The sequence below is a fragment of the Oryzias melastigma genome, linkage group LG7 (assembly GCF_002922805.2).
Source record: "Oryzias melastigma strain HK-1 linkage group LG7, ASM292280v2, whole genome shotgun sequence".
In the NCBI taxonomy this organism is placed as follows: domain Eukaryota; kingdom Metazoa; phylum Chordata; class Actinopteri; order Beloniformes; family Adrianichthyidae; genus Oryzias; species Oryzias melastigma.
In genome coordinates, this window is record NC_050518.1 from 28107362 (window position 1) to 28128593 (window position 21232).

The 21232-nt window shown below is 37.5% G+C and overlaps 1 protein-coding gene across 1 annotated transcript in view; it reads left to right on the forward strand.

The window, feature by feature from the left end:
• The window catches only part of plxna1a (plexin A1a), a gene marked incomplete in the record, with an annotated part of 315581 nt that overhangs the window by 265862 nt on the left and 28487 nt on the right, over nt 1–21232 (forward strand). The window contains 4 exon segments of the mRNA XM_024293231.2: nt 363–456; nt 3716–3952; nt 9839–9982; nt 17174–17408. Of these exon segments, the coding sequence (XP_024148999.1) occupies nt 363–456; nt 3716–3952; nt 9839–9982; nt 17174–17408 (710 nt within the window).

Genomic DNA, 21232 nt, shown 5'->3' on the forward strand with positions numbered 1-21232 from the left:
CAGACGTCCTTCAAGGTTGCCTCAGGTCAAAAATCAAACTAATTCCGTGAGTCTCTGGTGCCATCACAGTTTCTGAAAAGATAAAATAATAATTTAGATCTCCAAAAACAAACAAGTTGTGATTTTGCTCTTTCAGTCCAGTGACCTTCACTTGCTGGAGGCAAGTTTTCTTACCTGAACCTCCTACACACCTGTAGCTCTACCTTTTCTTTCTTCTCACACAGTTGAACCATACCTGGCGCCCTGGGCTCCAAAACATGTTTTTTTTTTCCCCAAAAACTTGTTGCAATACAGTCATACTTTTGCAGAGTACTTCTTTCAGACAAAAAACAAACATTTTTGCTAATCCTTTTTCTTCTTAGTGGTGGGACTCTGCTGACGGTGAGCGGAACCAACCTGGCAACCATCCGGGAACCGAAGATCAGGGCCAAATATGGACAGGCAGAGTCCTTTCATGTGAGTCCTGCAGGCACTGACATGTATGCACCCACAGTGCAATCACAGAATAACAAGTGGGCATAGATGAAGGTGGACCAACGGCATGCTGAAGGGAGAATGTGTTCATTTCCCTTTAGAGCAAGGGTGTCAAAGTCAAGGCCCGGGGGCCGGACCCGGCCCTCCGGATAAATCTATTCGGCCCTCCAGATTTTATTTTAATGTTATTAATGCCCTGATGTTATCTTGCACTCATTTCTAACTTGTACAATTTTGACAATTTTTTTTTTATAGAGAGTAAAATATTGAAAGTTATTTAAGGTTAAGTTGATTTATTCTGGAATAATATTCCGGCCTTTTTATTATTCATAATTATGTTAAAAAGTTACGGTTTGAAGTTTTAAAAATTGACATTCTTCCAACTTTTTGGACTATTTTGACATTTGCTAAGATTTTTTTAGGCTGTCTTGGAGTTAAGCTAATATTTCTGCTACATGCTAAATGTTTTGGCTAATTTAGGCTTTATTTTAATCATTTTTAGGCTATTTATGGAGTTTAGCTAATATTTCAGCTACATGCTAGTTGGTTTGGCTAATTTTGGCTTTTTCTTAGTGTCTTAGGCAATTCATGGAATTTAGCTAATATATCAGCTTCATGCTTCCTGCCTTAGAGGAAATGTCCACTTTACATACAATCTGGATTCCCAGATATGTTAAGAAACCAACCGCTGCTTTTAGACCAACATCTAGAAATACTTCAGTAAGCTGCCCTTCTGGCATCTCCACTCTCTCCAGCTGCAGATATCCAACGCCGCCTCAGGCCGGATAGCTTTTCAAAATGTCACGGCACCACATGACTGTTTGTCTTGCGGAAAGAGGCAACATGAGACATAAGCGAGCAGGAAACGGCTTTGGAGCGCCGACCAGAACCCCTCTGCATTTGTCGCCAGCCGCTGAAATTAGTCATCAAGGTTGAGAACTGAACTTCAAACACTAAAGCACTCCAACCTGAAGATAAAACTGCCATTTATTGAAGCAGAACAAGCCCACACAAAGCTTCCCACACAGCCTTTTACCAAACTTTGCACTTACAGGACCACGCTGCTGCTTTTAAACGTTTACACACATTTACAGGAAATCACCGTAACGCTTCCCTCTCCTTCCAGACGGACATCTTTTTTCAAGAGCAATACAGCAATTAACTTTAAGTGTTTTAATCTACAAGAGTGATCACTGTCCTTTATTTTCTTCTTTGTTAAGTGTGTGGAGTCATCGTCTTTGCCAATCAAAGCAGTAATTTAGAACTATTTGTTCGACATCCTCCTCTTCAGTGGAACACACTGATATTCATGTATTCTCCAAAGCAGTGGTTTCACAGGCGCAGGCAGAAGCCAGTCCATTATTAAAGGAGATCATAAATTAGCAGACAATTTACATTTGCAACGGAGCAAAAAGCAGAGGAGTTCCTGAGAACACGGACTTCCAGAAAAAGTACCAAACAGCTCTGAGGTAAATGAAAGTGAGAGGCTGTAGCTTATGTTCTGCTTCAGTAAGAACAAAAATCACCTTTCCTGTGTAAAATACTTTATTTAAACGAATATATTTGGCCAAATGACATTATTGTCTTTACAATAAAAAAAATTACTCTTTATTTATATCTTTTTTTCATATGATTTTATTTCATCACTATAGTCTGAATGTTTTACCATATTCACACTATAGTGATTCTCCTGCTCCTTTCTGTACATTTTTTTGGCTCGCAAAAGCTCAACCACACTTTCAACAATTTCACTAATCTTGATATAGAAATCTTCCGCTCATTGAGGATATTACTGCTTGTACTTTTGGTATTCATAAACTTTGCAGTTTTTGAAATATTGAGTAAAATGTGCCCCATAGGAAGTGAAGGAGAAATATCTCAAAACTTCAAGATAATTTTAGTTTAGCTAATATTTCAGCATAAAGCTAGGTGTTTTGGCTAATTTAGACATTTTTTCAGTTTTGAATGAATGAAGGATGTCTTTATTACTACCACAGAGGGGAAATTCATTGTTTTCCAGTACAACCCAGAACAAGAAAAACAGAGAGATACACACAGACAGTTCAAGGTTCCCTGCGAAAGCAGCCAAAACCGAATGGTGCCCCTTATTAGCTTTTTTCTTTTAGCATTTTTACCCAGCTAATAGTTTTAGCATCTTCAGCATTTAGCTTACAGTATTCACACTAACATTATCAGAGGTAATGGCTTATATCTAGTTATTTTTCTATCTATTTCACATATGAACATAAATCTAAACTGGTTTCAAAGCTGCTAGACAAACACTTTTCCACCTAAAACCCCAAATCTGAGAAAAATCCAAGTTAAACATGATAACTGTTTCTTATCTTGTTTCAAAAAAGAAAGAAAATACTTGGACCTAAAAACATGAAACCCAAAATGTTTTAAGGTTCATTGAAATTGAAAGGTGAAACCTTTTATGTATGGAAAAATATGAACAAAAAAGTGAAGTAAATCATAACGAGGTGGGATTATACCAGTTTACCTTCCCTCACTCCTTTTCCAGCTTTTAATCCAACTCTATTTGATGTTATTCGATGCTATTTGATTGTAGTTGATGGATTCATAGTGATAAACGTGTGTACAGTATGAATAAGTCCAAATATGTCTATTTATGATCAGGAGAATTTAAAATGACAGAAGATAGCATCATTTTCTTTTATTAATCAATCAAAAATATGTTATATACTGTATCTATAGCTTGAAATGAATTAGTCAAGGCTAAAGCAAATGCTGTTATTCAGACTGCAATATAATAGGTAAAGGTTTCTTTTTTTTGCCTCACTAGGCTACAGAATATTTTCACAAGTTTTGGGGATAATCTATTTACTTTTGTTAAACATTTTTTTTATTTGTTTGATTTTATTTTATTTTATTACTATTTATTCTACTTGGTTTTTTGTGATTGTTTTGTCTTCACTTTGCTTAGTCTTTATTCTTGTACTTTCCCATCAGTCAACTAGCTCTTTTCTGTTGAACCCTGTTTATATACAATGAGGCAGGTTTGGTCTTTATTTTCACTTTAGGATATTATTTTTTATAAACACTGCATTTTGTGTTTCTATGAATAATCTTTTTTTTTGTTTTTGTTATATTAACCAATAATATGTGACAGATGTGTAAAAAAAATAAAAAATACTTTAAATTCTGAGTAAAATAAATAAAGTTTAAAGTTGTTTGAACATGTTAAACTGATTTTCTGTGTTATTTGTGACCCTTTCAGAACTGTACGGTGTTCAACAATTCGGTGATGGTGTGCCTCGCCCCGTCAGTCGCAGACTCCGAGCTCGGCTTTTCTGAGACCGGCACCGGCCCGGATGAGATCGGCTTCTACATGGACAACGTCGACGCCCTGGTGGTGGTCAACGAAACCTTCAACTACTACCCGGACCCCGTCTTTGAGCCTCTGAGTCCATCCGGCATCCTGGAGCTCAAACCTCCATCGCCTCTGATTCTCAAGGTCAGATTATTTCATCTCCTCTTTAATCTGCAGTTTATGACACAAAGTCAGATGTTAAGATTCTCAAATGTGCAAAGAAAAAAATCAGACATCTATTCTCGAGGTTTAAAATAAAAATGGAGTACCACTTTTACTCACAGAATATCATAATGAACTTTGTTTTAATGTAAAAAATAGAAATCAGTAAAGTCCCACTTCTATTCCCAGTGGTCTTTTAATTATGATTATGCTGTTTTAGGCTAAAATCAAAAAGCCTTTGATGTTTTTAAAGACATTTTCATTACTTTTTAGAAATGTTCATCTGGGTTGTGTTAACTCCACTAATTTCCCAGCAGCCTTTTATTTACACTCTCTCCCGCTACCTTATAGCACCTCACAACCCCAACCGTACATTAGCATAGCACAAAAAAAAAAAAAACTTCGAGGAATATCAGAGCTACACAGCCGTACAGCTTTAATCCAGATTCCAGGGGAATGAAGATGTTCATGGATCTATTTGTCTGTAAGTTAATGCATCAGAATGGAGCAGAGAGGGGAGACTTTGCTCCGCCCATTTTCACTTGCTGCGCCTCAAACCTGAACTTTTTCTAACCGCAGGTTTTCATCTGCTTCTGATTACGTTTTGAATAAAGAAATACTCAGAAATGCAGTTTTCATATGAAATAGTTTTATCTACATGTCCTCCATCATGAGGAAATGCAACCACAACATTTTAAAACACACATTTCTGAATACGCTCTTGTAAACTAAAGGACATCTGTAGAATGTATGTAGAGTGTTCCTATAAACTGAATCGACTTTTGTGGTCTCGCTGCTTCAAATATTTTTTTTGGTACATTTTTGCACTTTAAGCAATGTTTTTTTAGCATTATATCTTGATTGCCGGTAAACTGTTTCACGCAGTCTCCTCCATGTTAAGAATCTGTTTTTATCAAAATTCAATCATGAGCAGATCTTAGTTTTCATTCTATAATACTGGACTTATGTTTCTATGAAGGTTTGAACTTTTAGATCTTAATCAGATCAACTCATTTTGACAGAATCCTACGTTTTGCTTAAAACCAATATTTTATTTTTACTACTGTATATGCTTTGTAAAATCTTTTGTCTGAACATTTTTAAGACAAAAAAGGTCTACCAATGCAGCCTTTATGTTCCCCTCAAACTTGCTTTTCTCTGGATATCAATGCAAAAGTGCTTTAAATTCTCACATTCATGTTTTTTTGTTTGTTTTCTATGTTTTTAATAATATTTTAAGCTACTACCATCTTTCTCACACCCTCCAACATCTCAGCAATTTACAAATGTAAATTTAGATACAAATCCTTTATAAAAGCTTTCATAATTTGTTTCCAGTAAAATCATTAAACTGGTTAGAGAGTTTACCAAAAATCCCATTTTGTTTCCAAAAGCTCCCCGACTCTTGGGCTAACATTCACCTGTCCTAAGACTTAAAGATTAACATTCATAGTTTTGGCTCTTCAATAATCTCTTTATTTGCCCAACAGAAATATGTAATAATCTTTTCTCTTTGTGCTTTTGATAGTCCTCAAAACCCTTCCATTTTGAATAAAAATATCATCAAAATGATGATATTTACAATAGAATCCATATTTCAGGATTATATTGTTTCTATAAAATCTGTATATTTTTCACTTCTTTTATAGACGAATATTAGTCTTTCTCCTTCTATTTCACTCTCAAAAGATTGCAGATATTGAACCAGTGTTGTATTGATGCTCACACCAGCACAGAAACTCTCTCCTGCAGTCTGTTTGCTCCATGAAAGCGAAAAGCTCTCCAGTGTGTCTACAAGGTCTTTTTGGACAGAAAAATCTGCAATAACTCATAAATTGAGCTGAAAGCACCTGTCCACACTTTTCCAAGGCCAATTTGTGTCCTTCACCAACTATCAGCAACTTTTTCTAAAGCTGTCCTCCGCGCTCCTCAGTCCTCGTAAATAAAAGTTTTTTAAAAATGTCTTTAATTAGCTTTGAGTGCTTTGAGGGCAACGTGGAAGCATAAATGTCTGCAAGTGATTTGGATTATACTGGTTTTCATTTTCATTAAAAGTAATACGACGCAAGAATGTGAAATTAATTGGCAGTCTCAGTCCTCTTCGCTGAAATGATTGAACATGTGCAGTGCAGACACAAACACGAGCCAAAAGCCGACAAATGCTGCGTGGAGGAACATTTTCTGCTGCTGGTAATTAACTGTACACAGAGAGCTGATCTTCAGGAAGGATTCACACCTTTATGAGGCCTTTTATAACCAAAGTACGTGGTTAACTTAATCCTGGGGAGGCATCAGCGCGGTGAGGTTGACAGAGAGCCAGAACTGGAAGAGCGGATGTTCAATCACAAATCCAAAAAGCTCTGAGTCTTTATAGGCTGCAGTTAGCTGTCCAAAATGTTCCTGACTGTACAATAACTGTCAATGAAAGGCAAGTTTCTGGTTTACATAACTCCATTTTCCAAAAGACCAGATTTTTCCATGTTCATACCCTTCAAATCTGCAAAGATGTGGAAGAGCATGAATGTGAGGAATGAAGCGACTTCCTGTTGGCACTGGGACACAAAAGTGTTCATCTGTCAAATCTCATTTGTGCTTTCAAATCAATTTAGTTCTAAAGAAAAAAAAAGAAATAAAACTGATAAAAATATGTAAAATGAATGAAAAATCCTAAAACAGCGGGTAAATTAATGCAGAAAAAATGTTTAGGTGAGTCAAAAGATCAGTTAAGGTTCAAACAGAGCATGCACCAGATTTTATCAGAAAAACCCAGAAGTACAGTGATTCTTAACAAAAACCTGACTGAAAGCATCTATAAACGACTGGAGAGTCAGCTGGTTTTTACCATGTTTGGACACTGCTTATCATCATTTATCAGTGTTTAGTAGGATTATTTTAACAATGGTTCAATGCCATATTTGTGATTGCTGATTCCATTCTCCTTTGATTTTGATTCATTTTGAACAATCTGGTTTTATCCGATTCACTGATCTAAATGTGTCCATGACATCTTTCTCCCAAACTTCAACCAGTGTGACTCAGAGAAATACTTGGTACTGAACAGCAGGTGAAGTTTTACTGATTCTTGTATTTTTTTCAAGATAATAAATTAAATATTTGTACGAACAAACAAGTAAACAAGGATGAAAGTCAATTTCATTCACATTTTAGTTTGATAAAGTTCAGCCCACTGTTGTTTTTCCAAATCAGGATAATCTAAATTATTAGAACATTCTACAACACTGTATGATCACATGACTTTGATCAATTTAAAGTGTTTCCACACATTGGACTGGACTGATGGTTGATCAGTTTTTGCTGCATCACATCTGTTATGTTGGCTGTGATGGTCGTTATAAACTTAGAGGAAAATAAACTGATCATGTCGCAACCAAAATGGTATTTTCCATAATTGATTTATTTATTTTGAAACAAGTTTTTATTGGTAATGGTCAATTTGATTCTTCCTCAGACAGATCCATCTGGTTAGATTGTAGGAATAGAAATCAAATGATTGTCACATCCCTAGTGTTTATTCCTAATAATGAAAAGGTCAGTGAAATCAGTCCCTGATTCTGCAAGTTGTTTCTCTTAAAAAGATGAGTTTGGTCTGTAATGTTCATCAGAGATTTTCTTTAACTGTTGGATACAGAATATAAAAGGAATCCAGGAAATCCCATTGCTTGATTTTTATTATTATTATTATTATTATTATTATTTGTACTATGAAGCTAACATATTTAAACACAAGTACTGTATATATATTTATTGAAATCAGGGCCCAACATTTTGAAAATTAAAATATAATTGTTCTACTTGAGAGATGCTTTTCATTTGTCATCTTCTCCTTTTTCAATTTCCATCAGTAAATATCTTTGGATGATCTGAAGCAAACTGGACTTTTAACTGTCAGACCTACAACTAAAAACAACTAAAATCCTAGATCCAAATAAATACCAATACTGTCACCTCTTATTAAAATACAACATTTTGACTTGTGTTCATTTCATTCATCATACCTATAAAAGAAAGGTCTTCAAATGTCTCAATGTACTGACTCCTTAACTTTTAAAAACTTTTATTTATAAATTATAGAACTGCAACAGATGCACCAGAAGTCTGGAGTGGAAACTGTGCGTTCATTTTTGCAAACTGTCTTTGCTCAAAGTGCACTCTGTGAAAGGCGCCAGACTGAAGAATTTACTTTCTGGTCTTTTCAAAAAACTAACTCCCGTCTTGGTAGTAACACCAACAACACCAGCAGTGCTGAACGCAACTTTTAACGGGTTCATTTAGTGTATGTTTTTATCCTTTTGATGTGTTTCTGCATTTTAAATTGTTTTATGTACATTTTAACATAAACTGTTTTTTGATTGTGATATTTCATTTTTATTTTCATTTTTACTGCACATTAGGTTCTGCTCTATTATGATCCGGGCCTGGAACTGCTGGTTATGTTTTTATATTTGTCCCTGTTCAGTAGATGAATTGAAATTGAGAGTTTTCCTGGTCTGAAGGAAGTTCAGTATGTCTGAAGGACGGTGGAGACGTACACCTCAGCGTACAGGCAGCTGCTTCCACATACATGATAACAGTGGAACATGTCGTCTTATGAGCGGCTCTTTATGACGCTTTCAGCATCTACAAAGAGACATTTAATGCAATAAATAGACACTTAAAAATGTGTTTCCTTCAGATCAGCGTCTCATTTATGAGCTGAATCTGCATTAAATCCAGTCTTCAGTTCTTTAATCCTTTGGATGGATGAATTACCTCGACTATCTGTAATGTTATCAAAGGCTGCTGATTTCCATGAAGAGATTGAAAGCAGCGTAACCACTGTAATTTATTTCTTAAAAGATAATTTATTTGCAAAGGGCTTCTTGGTAATTGCCAAATATTCTGCTTGGCTTGTTGGAGGAACTGCTTACCCAGTGGAAGCGCTGATGAGATGGACAAAAATGCAATTTGGCGAGATGGGATGTGGGGGTAACAGATCTCAGATGCGTGCGCTGTGCCCCGCCACCCAATTAATTTCTCATCTGTAGTGTCGGGTTTGTTTTTTTCTGAGGTGTGTAAGGGAATGAAAAAAACATTCATTTGATCCTGGGGTTTCATGAGCGCTTTCCTGTGTGTTTGTATGGGTTTTGGAGAGCGTTTCTCCACATGAGGCTTCTTGCCTGTGGTGTTTATGTGCAGCGACAGCTCAGTGTGTGCTTGTAAATCCATGGCAAGTGTGGCTTAAACTCTTTGTGCTGCATGTGTGTAGGTTGCGGTGGAGGAGTGTGCGATGGCGAGATGGAATGGGATGCATGTTTACAGGGTTGCAGAGCAGGGTTGGGTGGCGGCTGCCTGCAGAGAAGATGGGATTGGAAAACGGAATCTGTCTCTGCATCCCATTGCTAAGTCAGCAGGAGACGTGGCAGTTTTCTCTTCCTCCCCATTTCCTTTCTTCTGTACTCATCACATACTCTTCATTTTACCTTCTCCTCATCTTTCCTTTTCCTTTCACCTACATTTCTGGAATGATTTCCTGCCTTTTTTTTTTTTTAATCGAGCATCAATTCAGCTTCTACAGTTTAGTAAATGAACTACTGACGGTCCATTTCTTAAACACAAGTGATTTCATCAAATAATCAAATTATCATCATAAAAATATTATTCGTCATGAACCAGTTTATTGTTAAGCAGACGAGAGGCTTACAGATGAAAGTCATTTCCAAAGAAAATCAATGGTTGATGCCGCGCTCATTCCTCGTTCAATAAAAGACTTAATAACCATAAAGCTTTTTACAAATGAGCCCATGAAGCAGCGGCACGCATAAATGAGCTCGGCGGATCTGCTCATCCCTTTGCTCTGTCTGTGTTCAGGGTCGTAACCTGATCCCGGCGGCTCCAGGTAACAATCGGCTGAACTACACCGTCCTGATCGGGGAGACTCCGTGCGTCCTCACGCTGTCTGAGAGCCAGCTGCTGTGCGAGTGGCCCAACCTCACCGGACAGCACAAAGTCACGGTAAAGTCGCCTCTACTACTTTACAAATGCTGACATTTTGTTGTCTTTTTCCATCCTTCCATTTTCTTGACCGCTTTGTCCCGTTCGGGGTCGCGGGGGTGCCGGAGCCTAACCCGTGCAGCCCCTTGTCCAGCAGCTGTCCATCACTCGCTCCTTCCTATGTTACTTAATTGAATTGATGTGGTTTAGATGTTTACTGGAAAAGAAGTAAAACAGCATTTTTAATCTTTGAGGAAGTCTTCAGTCTTTGATCTATCCTTACCACTCCTCTTCACGGCTCTCAGCATCACTTACTTGCTCCACACACAATTGAACCGATATCCACTCTGCTACAGCAGACCTCTTTCAAAGCAGACATGTTGGCTTGGCAAAGCATGAAAAGCTTATGTGGAATCAATAGCGACACTAAAAACATCTAAATTCTGTTTAAGTAAGCTACTCCTGGTCTTGGTTCTCTGCTCACTGTCTGTGTGTGGACGCACACGGCAGAATATCGACAAACCCAGAGCTTCTCTCTCCACAAGTGAAAGTGTGTGCTGGACTAAAATCCTTCAGCTTTGTTCACAGACTGGACAAAGTTTCAATAAACTTTTTTAAGTATAGAGGAGATGTTTATGTGTTTTACCAACATCCACTTTAATACTGAAATACAGACAGAAATAGTTCAGTTCTTACAACCAAAACGTATTTTACTGCCAAATGAGCCATTTATTGTTTATTTAATATTTAGATTTTTATAACAGTTCCATTATAAATTTATTTTTTTAAAGACAAAAAAATCAATTAAGACATCATTAATCTATGATGTTTTCATTCTCTTTTTACCTCAGATGTTCTAAAGAATCAGTAAGAAAGAGTAGGAAGTGTGGATAACAAACTTTAAGCACTTGTGTTTTTGTTTTTTGTTTTTTAATAAAATTGTTCCATTCTTACAGATATTACAAAGAAATGCAAAAACACAGAGTTTTATTGCTCCATTTTGTAGATAACTTTGTTGGAGTAAAGAAACTTTTCAACCGAGTCCACCCACCACACTATTTATATTTTATTTCTTTGAAATATTTTAGTTGTTTTCTGTGATTAAAATATTCATATCAATTTAGCTGAGTGGTTTTTATAGCATTCTCTCATCTGTCTAAACATTAATGCTACATTAAATATCTGTTTATAGGGCCTTAACTTTTTCTTTTTTTTTTAATTGCGAACAATAAATGTTTTCTAGAGTTTCTCAGTGAAACAAATGAGTTTGTATTCCCTTGGTCTGATCCACATCAGACTGGAAGAATCCAAACACATTTACTGGAGCCTTGAGAGACACGGCCCAGCAGCCTTCATGGCTAATAAAAGAAAACCTGGAAGGATGGAGCTCCTAAAGAAGTGAATGACACAATGCAAAAAAAGAGAAGCTAAAACCTGAATCAGATTTAGTGATTATTAAAGAATTGCTTCATCCCTTCTATGGCCGACTGTCACTAAACGTTTCTTGTGAACACTAAATATTGTTTTACAATCGGTGTATAATGACACATTTTTTGCACCTTTGGTAACAAGAACAATAAATTCTTTCTGTCAAGACATTTGTACCTCCCCTGTCACCTGCCTGCACTGACCAATCGAGTCTCTTTCCTCCTTCAGAATCTGTTGGAATTATCGTGTTATGGTTGAACACTTACTGTATGTTAAAGATTTTGTGTTTAGGTGTTAAAGGGTTAATCAAAAAAGAAAAAAAATACACAGAATGTCATAAATGTGATTTTTGCAGCTCCTGGTCTGGTGTGGAATTTGTTTGTTTTTAGGGTGAACGTTTAGGTTGCACGTTTTCTGGCACTTTAAATCCCACTTCCTTCGTGTTTAACATTTTCTCCAAAGGCAATCGAGCTGCAAATGGTGCTGGATGAAAATCAAAGAACAAGCGCACGAGTGAATCCTGCGGCAACAGTTAACCTTAGCTCGTCCAGGGTGTGGATGTGTCGGCACACTTCACACTGGAGCCCCTAATTCAGCCTGACTGGAGCAGATCTAAACCCAGGAAGGTCAAGCGTCATCCAGGCGACGCAGCTCTCACTGCCAATACATTTGGATGTTAGTCTAAATATCCTCAAAGTGCCCAAATGCCTGATTCTACTCCTTTTAAAGCTTATCACCAGTGTCCTTTCACAGTCATTGCACTATATCTTTATGACATTTACTCCCTGCTAGCTACAGCCAATAAACTTAGAAAGCCACTGACAGTGCATCCATGTAATTCAATATGATAGCTGTGGATGGAGGCAGCCAGCTTAAAGGTGGATCTCTTGAGGAGGTCTTCTCTCTTTTTTTTAAATTTATCTATTTTTTCCTTAACGGAATGTCATGTTTAATAACGGAGCGATCCGAAGTGTTGGTGTGGGTGGCGGAGCCGGTCCTTTGTGCAACAATATCCAAGGAAAAAAATAGAGCTGTCTGTTCCCATCTCTTCTGCGGCTCGGGATATTTTTTGTCCTCGTGTGTGTTGAGGTGCACAGAAGGACACAGCTGTAGCACAATCAAATTCCCTCTGCACACTGACCTATATACAGGGGGACCCCATTGGGTGTCGAGACGTGCTGAGCTTGTGCGTGTGTGGGTGTACAGTAAGAGATATTTTCTTTGTGCGCGCCCCCAGAAGCTCAGCTGTGTGTTGGCAGCTGTTGGCCTCCCTTGAGTTTTCGAAGAAACTTGTTTGTTGTTTTGGCCTTCAGCTTTTTAAGTTTCTCTGCCAGTGCTTTACTCTGTCAGTCAAACAAAAATAGACAAGCTTATAAAATATGTCGGCGCTTCAGCATCGCTTCAAATCTTAATGGCTTCAAGATTGGGTAGTGATGAGCTTTTTCAACGGTCTTTGGAGGCAGGTTCTTCTGTCTTCTCTGAATGTTCTAGTTGAGTGTCTAAATCAGGGGTGTCAAACTCAATCACACAAGGGGCCGAAATCCGAAACACACCTTAAAAAGCCAAAAATTAGCCAAAACAGCTAGCATGTAAATATTAACATAAATATTTAAAAAAGCTTTAATTAACCAAAACAGCTAGCATGTAGTTGAAATATTAGCCAAACTCCAAAACAGCCTAAACAATCTTAGTAAATGCCAAAATAGTCCAAAAAGCTACCAGAATGCCAATTTTTAAAACTTTAAAACGGTAACTTTTTAACATATTAAGAATAAAAAAAAGGCAGGAATAATATTCCAGAATAAATCAACTTAAACCTTAAATAACTTTCTATATTTTTGTCTCCATAAAAACATATTTTGTCAAAATTATACAAGTTAGAAATGAGTGTAAGATAACATTGAGCTGTTAATAACAATAAATAAAATGATCTGGAGGGCCGGATAGAATTACCTGGAGCTCCGGATCCGGCCCCTGGGCCTTGACTTTGACACACGTGGTCCAAACACAGGACGCAGGACGCCCTCAATAACATATTTAGATCAGGTGACCATCTAAAAAGGAATGATCCAATTTTAAGGCTCCGCCATACTTTGAACTTTCAAAGCTGATAGTTTTGGGTTTAAAGTAAACCCAATTATTATTTTCAAAACCTCTGAGTCTTTAATCTTTAGTGACACTTGCAGCCGCAGCAGAGAGCTGATCAACAAAGTGCTTTCCATTTCCCCAAAACAAACTTATAAACCCTCATTAGTATTTAAATCTGTGCCCGTCAGCATTCTGTTTCATGTCGAGACATTTTAAATAGTTACAGAAAAATGACACTTCCTGAGCTGTTCTCAGGCCATTTTGGTGGCAAACATTCTGACTTGTCATGCGAGCTGAGGCAAAGGTGTAACTAATGCCATTCTGCTGAAATGTGCCAGAAAACTTCAAGTACTTTTTGAGTTTTTTTTTAAAATAGAACAGTAAAGAAAAACTGGAAAAAACTCTCCCTTCACAGAAGACGACATTGTGGTTCTTATTTTAACCCTGAATTCTATTCGTGGAAGATTTATTGCAGAAATGCTTCTGTTTTTCCAAATCTCTTGAGGTGGGACCCAGTACTTCTCAGAAGTTGAGTTTTCCACACTTAGGTGTGCATTCAACCTGCTACACAGTGTTCTTACTTTATATTTTATGTTTTTGGAGATCTAATCCAATCTAATTCATTTTTATATTACCAGACAAAAAAATAAATAAAAACAAAAAAAAATAGCCAGTCTAAGATTATTTAAAACTCTAAATTACTTTTTTTTTTTTTTTTAGAAAGACAATTAAATTATTTCTAACATAAGTATGTGATTGTGTGAGTCACAGGAAATGGCCAAAATTGTATACAGAGTTAAGGACTTTTTACCAAAGTTGGTAACCAGATGTATAAATCTTGTGACATTCTTAATTTTTGAATTAAATTTTAATAAGTAAAAAGTAATTTTGTGCCACACATGAACAAGCAGAATGACCCAAAATGTATTTCATCCTTTAAGGTCAACATGCCTTTGTAGATTTTCATTCATCCAGGTGGATTTCATGAAGTAACAGGCTTAAGAATTATTCAAGGAGATTTATTCATTTTTACCAAAAGGATTTTACTGCTTCTCAAAGAAACTTTAAAGCAGGTGTCAAACTCAATCTCAGAGGGGCCAAAATCCAAAACACACCTTAATAAGTAAACATTTATTGAACACTCTAAAACGATTTTTTTAAAACTTAAAAAATGTAACTTTTTTACATAACTATGGATAGCAAAAAGCCAGGTATATTATTCGATATTGTGCGAATAGAATACAGTGAGAAACAACATTTATGAATTTAATGGGCTAAAAAACAGCCCAGCATACCTATAAGTGAGGTTGATCTTCTTTATTGAAATTCAGCAGATGATAAAGAAATTTGACATCTCTTTTGTTTTTTTATGGTAAAACTACAGAAAAATATAAAAGGAAAAGGCTCAATATATGAAATGAAACTGTAAATAATTTAATGAATGCTGATCCTTTCTTCACACTCTGATAATTAAAGTAGTTAGTTCTGCTGTGGATTCAAATTGGTTGTGTGAACCAACAGGTAAGGAATGAGACTTGCATATTTGTACAGTTTGTGTGTTAACATTTGAGCTGGAACTCCTTTTGTTTAGTTAGAGGTCCACTCCGATGAAAATAGTGTTTTTCAGCATGTTCTCATGGGATTTTTCTGATGATGGAAAGACATATCAGATAAATTAAGCTCAAAACTGCATTAATGAAGATGTATTTATTCAAACCGTTGTGCATCAGGAACAGATGAAAAATTACTATTTGAAAAAGATTGTATTTATGACACAGAAAATACGCTGGGCGAGTCACCAGATCCCTGCTCTAAGTTTTCAGCAACAAAAAGGGGAAGAGGGGCGGGGTTGCTCCAATAGTCCAACCACAACTCAGAGTAGAATTTCCAATGAACTCCTGCCGCTCTGCTGAAACTATGTCCTAGAAAATGACACAGATTTTTTTGATTTTGGCTAAAATTGCATCATCATACTTAGGGCTAAGAATCACTGTGTACTTCATGATACAATGCGATACGCGATACATATATTGTGATATCGATAATATCATAATACTGCAATTATTTGTAAAAATCATAACTCACATTATCATATTTTTTAGGAAAATATATCCCCATTAATTTTTTAACTTAAACACAATCATTATTGACAACTTGTGTCTTATTTTGTACAACAAATAATCGACACTTTTGTGCATTAATGCTGAAATCACTAATACTGTCTTTGACAGACATTGACACCAGGCCAAGACAACCAGTCTTGATAAACGTGACCCCTATCTACCTCAAAAGGAACGTCTCACCAAAAGGTGACGAATATATAACGTTTTACAGCCTCTTCAAATAAAAATAAAAGATCGATAGTTGGTGAGAACACATCGAGAATCAATCGCAGGACTAAATATCGCGATGTATCACAGTATTGATATTTTAGCACACCCGTCATTATAATGAAAACACTACTGGAAACGCTTTGAAAAGTGAGTCTTTAAAGCAAATTGGCTACTTTAAAACCCATGCCAGTTAAAATGGTTAAAACAATCACTGGTAAACATTAGCGAGCTGGTTATAACACCAGAAATAAATAAAGACTAAAAACAGGATCTGGAAATGACTGCACTAAAACTGACCAAAACTAATCCCACAGAAATAAAAAAGTTTTCTTTTGAAACGTGTTCCTTTGCATCTGATTAATGTCTGCCCCGATAATTAAATTCTTTATGCTAAAAGGCCGGTTTAATTGTCTTCACAACTGCAAATTGAATTTGTAACTATTGACTGCATTGAAATGGATATATCAGCCTCTTTACTCTTCCTTTTATCAGACTTTGTGAATGTCAACATGAAATTTCTCTTACAAGAACTTCAAAGCTTATAATCACACTTAATTTGAATCAGTTATCAACCCCCCTGGGAGGTTGCTTGATTTGATGGGTTCCAGTGACACACTGCGCATATGTAAATGTAGTTAGTCAGGAGGAAAAAAGGAACTTTACATTTGTTTGACTTTCCATAATTACCATGGTTCCTTAGGGAGAGATTTAAATGCTAGTGATTACTCTGATTACTTATACGTGTGTGTGTGTGTAAGCATGACTGCACACCCTGGATGTGAGGAGTGGAAGTGACTTGCATGTTTGTCCTGCACCAGCATTGCATGGGCCCGAACAATGTTGAATACCGAATAGCCATCGTCGGAGCTTCTGCAGATACTGCAGCGCTAAAATAGGAGAGAGAGCAAGTGGACTTGTGAAGTCTTCATTATCAAAGCCCTCTGAAGTCGCTCCCCTAAAGGCAAGAATGAAAACCCTTTCCTGCATGAAATGTTGGCAACACTCCAGGTGATGTAAGCCTGCACAGAATCAGCCTGTCAAAGATCTGACTGTTTAGAGCCAGTACAAAACCAATCAAAATTTAATGACCCTTGCTGGAGAAAGTGGGTCAAGCATCTTCTCTTTCATCAAATCAACAACTTTTTATCTCTTCAGACCACCTCGTCTATTCTCAAACATCTGTTGCTGAAGAAATGACCTCTGGCTATTTTTGCCTCTTTTTTTTTCTCCTTTGAAGTATCCAGACTTGTGAGTTTTAAGAGATACATATTTATCTGGGCTAACTATTGTCAATGACTGACCGGAAGATCATTAAGGAGCTTTTTAATGATCGTTTTTTTCTCACCTTTTTGTGTGTGTTCAGATCCGTGCCGGCGGCTTCGAGTATTCACCAGGAACTCTTCAGATCTACTCCGACAGCCTGCTGACCCTTCCTGCGATCATCGGCATTGGAGGGGGTGGGGGCCTGTTGCTGTTGGTCATCATTGCCGTGCTGATTGCCTACAAGAGGAAGTCCAGAGACGCAGACCGAACCCTGAAACGTCTGCAGCTCCAGATGGACAACCTGGAGTCCAGAGTGGCCTTGGAGTGTAAAGAAGGTAGGCACCACTGTTCACACATCTCAAATGTGTGGGGATGTGTGTAAATCTGTGGATGTAGTTGATCTCTTATTGGTATATCGCAGATTCGGTTCCTGCCTTGCCTGCTTCATGTGTCAAACTGCCCTTGAGCAAGACACTGAACCCCCACATTGCTCCTGGGGGTTCTAGGTTGGTGTTTGGCAATGGAGCCGCCATCAGTGTGTGAGGGGATGAACGGGAGTGTGGATGTACAGGACAATTCTTTGGGGCTTCTGATGCTTTATTCACACTGGACACAGCAGGTGGGGCAAATTCCCGTCTGGCGCCTCTCTTTTGCCGCATGTTAAATTTACTCTTTGTAGCCTCGACGCCACTGCCGCCGAGCAGCCGCCACAGTTGTCCTGGAATTTATTTGTTCAACACATCATGGAAAACATGGATGATGTTGAGAGAGTAGCTTGGGTTTACATGTTTTGGAGAGCTCTACAGAGGCATCGGCAAGCACATATTCATGGAAATAATTAGAAGTTAAAGTAAATGATAAAAATGCACACAAACAAATTCCTATGAGTGGAGTTAGCTGCAAACCAAGCAGGGCGGTAGCTGATGAGGAACAGGGTTGGAGATGTCATACCCAGAACCACCCGGAGCAATGGGGGGTTCAGTGTCTGGCTAAAGGAAACTTTGACACATAGCTTCCTTTAGCAAGGAAACTATGGCGAGGTCCTTTAGGCAGGGCGGGATCCAAACCTGCGATTTTCTAATCAGAGGTTGACCTCTGATTTGATTGGTCTGTTGGTCCATCAGAGGTCGATCGCTCTATCTCTACACCACAGCCACCCCATAAACTAATAAGGAAAATAGTTTGGCCAAATCCACTCTTCCCCTGCGGCTTCTCCATACATTCTGTATTAGCATGACTTGGTAAAGTTATGAACAGCCCCTGCCCTGGGCTGCATAGTGCCCTTGACGAAATGTAAACACCCCCCTTCACCTAGCTTGGACAGAGGCTGCGTCAGACAAAACTATGATTGTGATAAACTTTTGAGTTATTTTATTTATAGTTTTAATTATTAGATTTTTTACATTTTACATTAAATGAGTAGTGTGTTAAACTATAAAAATAAAATAAAATAACAAATCTTTGCAATTTGGCGCCCCCTCCAGCAGATGGTGCCCTGGGCGGCCGCCTAGCTCGCCCATGCCCAGGGTCGGCTCTGGTTATAAAACTGATGTTATGTATTTTTTTGAATGTTGAAAGCTCTGCACTAACGTAGATGTCAAATGGCTATTGGTGACATCATCGAATGAGAGCGTACAAATTTGAAGAGACTATTTTCCATAACTCTCTGTTTGGAGAGCTACATGTCGGGGAAGAACTCAGATTCAGCCTATGGTTTTTTTTTTGTTAGTTTTTTTGGCAGAATTGCAAGAAATTGACTTCATGTTGCACAAGCTTAAAGAATCCTACAAGAAAACACACAAGTCATGATTTCCAAACCTCAAAAACTGTTTCAAGAATTTAGAAGGCTTGATTCTGATTGTTGTTTGTTGTCAACAATTGCAGCTCAGTGAGATTCAAACCTTTATTTCTGATTGTATTTTTGTTTTTCTTGTACAAAGCATCCAGTTCAGTTTTTGTTTTTCAGGAAGTACCTGGTGGTTTCATTGACCCAATCAAAGATGGTAAAACTAAACTCTGCAAGCTCCATTTTTCTTAGGGTCTACTCACAGCGTGTCATTCTTTCTGTGCCAAAGTACAAGTGACCTGAAGCAGATTTTTTTTCTGTTGTTGTGGCTCTGGTTCCATTTCTGGGCAGAAACGTTGGCCTACTTACAGAGGTGCACCACTGTACTTGTGCCATGGCATGAAAAGCAGAGGTTCAGAGTGCACCAAAAGACAGCGAGCGATCACACTTTTGGCACGGCTCTGCACAGATTGTGTGCCGTAAGTAGGTCCTTAATCATGCGATCACAGAAGCTACTTGAACGGGACTTTAGGGTCAAACATGCTCTGATGTGCTAGTGCTGCCGTATGCGGTTAAAGTAACACATCAGTGGTTTGCAGAAAAGCGAGAGGTCAGTGTGAGCGCCCTGTTTGCAGCAGAGTGTGGAGGACAGATGTTACAGCAGCACAGGTATTTACACTCAGTAAAATGCCACAAAGCATTCAGACAGAAGGTTGTATCGTGAATGTGCAGTAGAAAATCACCAACACCATTTAAAAATGTGCTAATTTTGACTTAAACTTCTTCAGTGTCATAGGAAATGTTCAAGTATAGTTTCACTGCAATGCCAGTTAAATTATGTTTTTCAAAAAAACACAACAAAAAAGAAAACATTTCCTTCAAAGAAAGATACAACAGTAGTGCATGGATGGCAGCGGTTACATTCTTAAAAAAACAAACAACTGTGATAAGTTAACCCTTTAATACCTGGTGATGGCTAACACAAAATCTTTAACAAACTAACTGGAGCTTGTGCCGCTTTTCTCCTTCAAAATCTACTAGAATTACGTTGATCGTGTTATAGGTTGAAAAATTACAGTACATCAAAGAACATAAACACTGGAGCTCCGGTGTTGAAGGGTGAAGTCTGCGAAGTTGAAGATGTTTTATAGCAATAGAATTAATAAAATTGCCCCTTTATCAGACAGAAATGAACATTATCACACTTTTTCATCTGGTTTGAACTCTCAGAGTTCAAACCTTCATAGAATAAAAAGTCTAGTGTTATAGAATGAAAACAAAGATCTCATCGCGATTGAAGATTTTTGTACATTTAGTAAAACTGAACACATTCTCTATAGGAGACAGAACAAAATAGAGTGATTGACAATGGTCTACAGCCAATGAGCCAACTAGAATGCAATGTGATGTAAAAAAAACTAAATATAGGAAGAAAAATTGGACGAAAACAAACATTTGTGAAACATCGTCACTGCACTGTGGGATGGCAGAAATTGTTTGAGACTGTCTGAGATCTGATTGTCTGGAGAAGGAGATGCAACGTTGGGTTTAGTCAAAACATGAGTAGCAGATGTCACACCATTTTTTTCCAAATTTTTTAATATTTCTTTCAAGTTTTCCATTTTTTTTCAAATATTCCATTTTATTTTTTTCACATTTTAAATAATTCCTCCAAGTTTACAACATTTATTTTCGAATTTAAAACTGCTTTCAAATTTTATTTATTCAGTTATATTTTTAAATTACAATCTTGTTTTTCATTCACTTTAAAGGGTGACCAAAAAGAGAAGTTGGAGTCTGACTCCGCCCACAGCTGAAATGGGAAAATCCAGTCAGAAGGGCGGGGCTTGGGGAACAGTACTGCTATCATTACTGGAGCTGCAGATCATGACGTCAGACTTCTGAAACGTACATGGTTTGACCAATCACAAAATGCAACTGTAATACCTCGATTCAACCTGTAGGGGGCAGCACGCAGACGGTTTTTGACTATATTTTCAAGAGTTAAACTATTTTATTTTAATTTGTCAAAAATATGACAATAACCAACAGACAGTGCTTTTAAATCCCCATTTGTAGAGGTCAACAGACTAAAAAAGTGGATTTAGGGTTTGGTTACCCTTTAAGCTGATCCCGCTTTGACCCCATAAGTAAGTCCCAACCAGCTCCTGTGCTCTAAGGCTAGCAGCGCTCCATAGCTCAGGGTAGGTGATAAAGATGCTGTTAAACATCCTACATGACAGACAAACAAAATGCAAATTGACTTTCAAACAAATCCATGGGCAATGCCTTCTTTGTATGCTAATTTATGCACGGTTCGTGTCTTACACATGCCAGACTTTGAGAGCTTTTCTGTGGTTGTTGTCACATCAC